The sequence below is a fragment of the Neomonachus schauinslandi genome, chromosome 13, assembly GCF_002201575.2.
Source record: "Neomonachus schauinslandi chromosome 13, ASM220157v2, whole genome shotgun sequence".
In the NCBI taxonomy this organism is placed as follows: domain Eukaryota; kingdom Metazoa; phylum Chordata; class Mammalia; order Carnivora; family Phocidae; genus Neomonachus; species Neomonachus schauinslandi.
In genome coordinates this window covers 86438353-86445901 of record NC_058415.1, presented here as the reverse complement: position 1 = coordinate 86445901, position 7549 = coordinate 86438353, and the positions used below count along the sequence as shown (strand labels likewise).

The 7549-nt window shown below is 42.9% G+C and overlaps 1 protein-coding gene across 1 annotated transcript in view; it reads right to left on the bottom strand.

Moving 5' to 3' along the window:
• Positions 1 to 6097, bottom strand: part of GLE1 (GLE1 RNA export mediator) — a 29702-nt gene extending 23605 nt beyond the window's left edge. The window contains exons 1-2 of the mRNA XM_044920385.1: positions 5940 to 6097; positions 527 to 748 (exon numbers count right to left, since the gene is read on the bottom strand). Of these exons, the coding sequence (XP_044776320.1) occupies positions 527 to 748; positions 5940 to 6038 (321 nt within the window). The 5' untranslated portion in view covers positions 6039 to 6097. The remainder of the gene's footprint in view (positions 1 to 526; positions 749 to 5939) is intronic.
• Between the last annotated feature and the right edge of the window lie 1452 nt (positions 6098 to 7549).

Genomic DNA, 7549 nt, shown 5'->3' with positions numbered 1-7549 from the left:
TTTTTTTTTTTTTACAAATTACAATTTTTGTTTTACAAATTACAGAACCAATGATAAGGTACATACATTTGGAGAACAGGTATGAAATTTACTGTAAGCCTCCAGCAGCCAACACAAAAAGGGAGACCTGATGAGTTAAACTCATGCAATGTTCATGAGAAAAAACAAACCAGTTGCTCATGAAATTAATTGCTATTCTTGGTACTAAGAACAGAGGGGACTCTCTCTCTCAGCTCTTCGTTAAGAGAACACTGCATGATGTAGTGAATGGGGTCCCTATGACAGCTACAAGAGTCATCATGATCTTCCCCAGGGTAAGGTCACTGTTGTCTGACAATGTTAAACACTTCAACTTTTTAAAAAAAGATTTTTACGTAATCACTACACCCAGTGTGGAGCTTGAAGTCACGGTCCTGAGAGCAAGAGTTGCACACTCCACCACCACATGAACCAGCCAGGGGTCCCTTAAACACTTCAACTTTTTGGCCACCTCTACCTCCTGTCTTAAGCTGAACATAAACCTTACCTCGGCTCCATCTGGTGTTGCTGAGGAGGATGGTGAGAAGGCAGGGGTTCCGACAGGAGATCTGGGAACACATGAAGGTTGGTCGAGGGTGGAAGTGGATCTAGAGGATGCTGAGGTCTCAGAGGAAGGTGGGTTCTCTTGTGTGTGGGGTAAGACATGGTCTACCACCCATCCAGAGTAGGAAGACAGCTTGGGAAGAGACATACATTCTTCCAAAACATCCTAGAGAGAAGAAGAAGGTGAAGCCCAACTTGCATGTCAACTGATTCAAGCAATCAAAAATAATTCTGTCCTGGGGCGCCTGGGTGGCTCAGTCGGTTAAGCGACTGCCTTCAGCTCAGGTCATGATCCTGGAGTCCCGGGATCGAGTCCCGCATCAGGCTCCCTGCTCAGCAAGGGGTCTGCTTCTCCCTCTGCCCTCTTCCCTCTCGTGCTCTCTGTCTCTCATTCTCTCTCTCTCTCTCTCAAATAAATAAAATCTTTAAAAAAAAAACAAAAACAAAAATTCTGTCCTTATTTTCCACTATCTGCCTTACTGGTTATCTAAGAAGGCCTGAATACATACATACATACACACATACCAAAGACCCAATCTAATTGTACTAACAATCAGACACGAAGATAAAAAAAAAAAACTACTTTAAGATTTTATTTATTTATTTGACAGAGAGAGACACAGCGAGAGAGGGGACACAAGCAGGGGGAGTGGGAGAGGGAGAAGCAGGCTTCTCGCTGAGCAGGGAGCCGTATGCGGGGCTCGATCCCAGGACCCCAGGATCACAACCTGAGCCGAAGGCAGACGCTTAACGACTGAGCCATCCAGGCACCCCAAGAAAGTAGTTTCTTTTTTTTAAATTTAATTTTATTACGTTATCTTAGTCACCATACGTTACATCGCAAGTAGTTTCTTGGTAATGACCCTGACTAGCATCCCTTTACAACATCAGACTAAATAACTATAACCACAGAAAAAGGAATGACACACAAAGACGGTCATTAAAGCATATTCGAGGGGCGCCTGGCTAGCTCAGTCGTTAAGCATCTGCCTTCGGCTCAGGTCATGATCTCAGGGTCCTGGGATTGAGGTCCGCATCGGGCTCCCTGCTCCACAGGAAGCCTGCTTCTCCCTCTCCCACTCCCCCTGTTTGTGTTCCCTCTCTGTCAAAAAATAAATAAAATCTAAAAAAATTAAAAAAAGAAAAAAGCATATTCGAAAGCAATCTAAAACATCAGAATGGAAAAGAACACAGGGAATTTTGACCTAAGCTACAGTATACACAATCAGGGGATATTAGTCATTTAAAAGTACTGAATGTGGGGGCGTCTGGGTGGCTCAGTCGGTTAAGCAAGCGTCTGACTCTTAATCTCAGCTCAGGTCTTGATCTCAGGGTCGTGAGTTCAAGCCCCACGTTAAAAAAAAAAAAAGTACTGATTGTGAATCCTATGTTAACACCATACTTCAGATTCAAATTTTCCCCAGTTTTATTGAAAAATATTTGATATACATCACTGTATAAGTTCAAAGTGACAGTATGATGGGTTGATTTACATATATATTAAAAGATTACTACAATAGGTTCAGCCAACATCCATCTTCTACTACAGATACAACACAAAGAAGAAAAGAAAAAAGGCAAAAGAAAACCTTTCTCCTTGTGATGAGAACTCTTAGGATTCACTCTTAAGATTCACTCTTAACTTTCCAATATATCATATAGTAGTGTGAGCTACAGTCACATTGTACATTACATCTCTAGGATTTATAACTGGAAGTCTATCTTTTTTTGTTAAGTTTTTTTTTTTTTTAAAGTAATCTCTGCACCTAATGTGGGGCTCAAACTCACAATTCCAGGATCAAGAGTCACATGCTCTTCTGGCTGAGCCAGCCAGGTGCCCCTTGGAGGTGTGTATCTTTTGACAACCTTCCTCCCATTTCTCCCTCCCCCAAGATTCAATTTTAAGTGAAAAACCAAGAGTATAAATGTCTACAATTATATAAAATTTAAAAAAATGCTAATACACTGAAAGACATGAAGGAAATATGCTAGAAGTTATGCTTGGGTGACGAGTGACATATTTCTCCTTGTTCTAATTCCCTAGATTTAATTTTTAAATTAAATAATTTTTATTGTGAAAATTATATTTTTTTATGTGAAAATAGCATGTAAAAATAGGCATGGGGGAGCCTAAATGGCTCAGTCGGTTAAGCATCTGCCTTCGGGGGGCGCCTGGGTGGCTCAGTTGGTTAAGCGACTGCCTTCGGCTCAGGTCATGATCCTGGAGTCCCGGGATCGAGTCCCGCATCGGGCTCCCTGCTCAGCAGGGAGTCTGCTTCTCCCTCTGACCCTCCTCCCTCTCATGCTCTCTGTCTCTCATTCTCTCTGTCTCAAATAAATAAATAAAATCTTTAAAAAAAAAAAAAGCATCTGCCTTCGGCTCAGGTCATGATCCTAGGGTCCTGGGATGGAGTTCTGCATCAGGCTCCCTGCTCAGCGGGGAGTCTGCTTCTCCCTCTGCCCCACCCCCAACCCGCTCTCGCTCTGTCTCGCAAAAATAAATAAATAAAATCTTTAAAAAAAAGGGCATGGACAAGTGGTTACTGACATAAAGACCAATGGCTTAAAGCAAATGGGATTTATAATAGAAAGCCTATAAAACAAGTTCTAGCAACCCTTTAATATGTGTGTGGAAAACTTATTCAACTCTACCAGTTAACTATTATCTCTATGTAACTCCCATACAGTGCTTCAAACCAGAGAAGTTTATTACCATTTCACCGCAGTTAAAAGACACAGCAATTCTGGCTGAGAACTTGCAATGTCAGGAAAATATTACCAGGAAATATGGAAAAATGGTACAATAGTGCTTAAGAGCAATGAGTTTAGAACCAGCCCTTCTTAGCTTGAGTTCCATCCCTGCACTCCACTTATCTGTATAACCATGAGCAAGCTACCTAACCCCTCTGTGCCTAAGCCTCATCACTTCTAAAACAGAATAATAAAGGATCCACCTCAAAAGATTTGGAGAGGATTAAATGAATAATAGATATAAACGGCTTAGAAGAATACCTGGCACACAATAACTACTCAAAAACTGCAAGTTATTATTTTACCTAGATCAGTGGTTCTACAGCAGGATCACTTTTACCCCCTAGAGGACAGTTGGCAATGTCTGGAGACATTTTTCGTTGTCACCACTGGGAGGGTGCTATTGGCATCTAGTTGGTGGAGGCCAGGGATGCCATTAAACATCTTGCTATTGCAAGACAGCAATAGCAGCCCCTCACAACAAAGAATTATCCGGCTCAGCCCAAAGTCTCAATAAATGCTGCAGCCAAGAGATACTGATCTAGATCACAGGTATACATCCCATGTGCACTAAACAGATACTCAATCCATGGAAAATAATCCAGACACAGAAGCAAACAGGCTATATGTACACTTTATAAAGTAATGGGACTCATTTTCAAGACATAATGGAAATAATGTTGAGACAACACTCTTTTCCTCATTCCTTACACCAAAATATAGTCCAGGGCCAAAGTTTTAAATGTAAAAAATAAAACCATAGATACAAAAAACACCATAAACATAAAAAAATTTCAACTGACAAACCAGAAAAAATATATGCAATATATATCACAGATGAAGGGCTATTGTTATCCTAACACATAAAGAACTTGTAAAATTTGGGGTGGAGAAAAATTCCAATAGAAAAATGAGCAAAAGACATAAACCGCCAATTCACAGATAAAGATATAAAATTGGCTCCCGGTGGGGCACCTGGGTGGCTCAGTCAGTTAAGCTTCTGCCTTCAGCTCAGGTCATGATCCCAGGATCTCAGGATCAGTCCCACATCAGGCTCCTTGCTCAGAGGGGAGCCTGCTTCACTCTCTACCTACCACTCCCCCTGCTTGTGTGCATGTGTGTGCGCGCTCTCTCCCTCTCTGACAAATAAATAAAATCTTCAAAAAAAAAAAAAAGATTAAAATTTGTTCCTGAATATATGAAAAAATGTTCAATCTGAATAAAAAAAGGCACTGTAAAACAATCCTAAGATCTCATTCTTACCCACTAGATAAGCACAAATTAAAAGTATAACAATGCATACATTCTGTTGACAAGGCTGCAGGCAAAAAGGCACGATCATGCATTGTTGATTGGAAGGCAATCTGATGCATCCGTAATGCAGGGCGGGGGACATCTATGTTTACCTTTTGACCCAGCAATCTCAAGTCTCAGAGTTTATCCTGAAGACACACTTCCCACACAATGAAAATAACACACACACAAGGGTACAAGCAATGGATTACAACTCACTGAATAAAACAGGAACCCAGGAGTACATGATAATATAAATAATTCATTAAACAGGGGAGAAAAGAAAGCTCTTCCTTACAGTAGAATGCCAACTACCAAGCGTAGAAGGAATGGTGGATATTAAAGAAACGCCATTTGGTTACCTCACAGGGGTGACTGATTCAGGCAGAAATAATGAATGCCAACCGTGGAGGTTTGACGAGTTACAGGATACTAGTGTAATCTTGGATTACCTCCCCACAAGATACTAATCAGTTACAAAAGGAAAAATGCCCCATTTTAAGTGCAGCTATCTGGCAGGTAACAATGTGACCAGGTGATCAAGGTTAGGTTTCCCAGTGTTGGGATGGGTTGCAGCATATGTGTGCTTCCTGATATGAGTGAGAACACGGCATCATTTCTACGGTATTCCTGCCAAAAATGCACAGCGTGACTCTACACCAGACAGACCCATCCTGGGATTCATCCTACAGAATGCAAGTTATGTATTCCCTAAAACTGCCAGGGATATTAAAAGACAGGGAAATGCTTTAGAACGTGTAAATAGACAGGACAACATCCTATCTACAATTATCAGCAACTTGGGTACAGGAACTATGCCTGAGCCTTGTCTACAGCCCTGCAGTCTAGTGCATGGGTTTGCAAATTCTAGGTACAGGGACCACGCCACCATTAAACTTTCCAAGTCTGCCCAATGTCATCTAGAATTTTCGTCTTTTCAATAGGTTAGGTCATATTAATCGTTCTCCGCTAAATCTCCTAGCACAAGAGACGTGCAGTAAATAACTGACCCCGAGAGGGTTGCTTTGACAACACAGCGGAGGCGCCTAACTCTTGACTCTGACTGGGAGTGGCAACGAAGCCTTTAGAGAAGAGCACCTTTGAAATAAGAGCTCCCTGAAAGGCGAGAATAGGCAGGAGAGAGCAGACACTCTAGGACACGGAGATGCACACACGGGAGTCAAGAAACAAATGCGGGTTGTCAGAAAAAACGCACGTGTTCCCAGCGCAAGACTTGCCAAGGGTTAGGGAACAGCAGGGTCCCGTGGCCAGGAGCCGGAAGGGCACCGCCCACTCCGGGGCCCCCCGCTCACCTCGCCCCGCAGCAGCCAGTCGCGGTGGTAGCGGAGTCGACCTTTGTCGGAACTGCGCAGTGCCTGCAGAGTCTCCCAGCAGCGACCCTCAGACGGCATGGCCCACCTGAGGGAGCTTTTCAGAGTCTCTGCTTGTGACAAAACGTGTCCTCGAATCAGCCGCCCGGAAACGGGCCGTAGCTTCCGCTTCCGGGGCGCGCACGCAGCCGCGCAGCGCAATCCTGCCCCTAACGGCTGCGTAGCCCCGCCTCCCGCGCCGAGCCCGCTCGCCCGCGCGCTTGTGCGTAGGGTTTCGTCCCTACGCCACTTCTTTTGCTTGCAGGTAGGATCGGGATCTTTTGAAGGCTGGAGTCTCTGGATTGCAGAAATCCCAGTATGTTTTGATGAGGATGTGGAGAAATTGGAACATTGCTGGTGGGCTCTAAAATGGGGCAACTCCTGTGGAAGACAGCCTGGCAGTTCCTGAAAAGGTTAGCGTTACCATTGACCCAGCACTACTCCTAAGTGTATATATATATATACCCAAAGAAATGAAATATGCATCCACATAAAAACTCGTAGAACGGGGGCGCCTGGGTGGCTCAGTCGTTAAGCGTCTGCCTTCGGCTCGGGTCATGGTCTCAGGGTCCTGGGATCGAGCCCCACATCCGGCTCCCTGCTCCGCGGGAGGCCTGCTTCTCCCTCTCCCACTCCCCCTGCTTGTGTTCCCTCTCTCGCTGTGTCTCTCTCTGTCAAATAAATAAATAAAATCTTAAAAAAAAAAAAAAAGAAAAGAAACCTCGTAGAATGTTCGTAGCAGCATTACTCATAGTGGCTAAAAAGTGTAAACACAAATGTCCATCAACTGATGAGTAAATAAAATAGGGTGTATTCATACAATGGAGTATTATTTGGCCAGAAAATGAAGTGTACAATGCATGCTACAACATGGATGAATCTTGGAAAACATTATTCTAAGTGAAAGCACTGGTCACAATATTGTATGATTTCATTTTTGTTAAATGTCCAGAATAACAAACATATCCTTAGAGACTTAGTGACTGCCAGGGGCTGTGGGGAGGGGAAAGGGGGAGTGGCTGCTAACTGGTATGGGCTTCATTTTGGGTGATGAAAATGTTCTAGAACCAGATAAAGTTTATAGTTGCATAACTTTGTGAATATACTGAAAATGACTGAATTATACACTTTAAAAGGGTGAATTTTATGGCATGTGAATCCTATCTCAATACATCGGATAAGATTCACCATTGCTGGGAACCAGCTTTAACTGGGACTTCATAGCTTTGGCAATTCTTTTGCCCATTTCATAGGATCTCAGTTCGAGGTAGAAAGGAAACACCCTCTGGAGTTTGAAGTGATATAAACATTTTTTTTTTTTTTTTTTTTTACAAACTCTCTGGACTGTTTGTAATAAAATACTTTACAAAGAAAAATAGAACATCGTTGAGAGAGTCCCAGCAATAGACTCCAAAAGAGGTGTTTCCCACCAGCGTTGTAAACAGCAGTGCCCTGCGGGAGGAATTTTTCATTAGTTTTACAAAAATACAAATGAGTTGTGCAGATATGTACCACACTGGTGTAAGCGTGCCAACTGTACTTTTTTTTTTTTT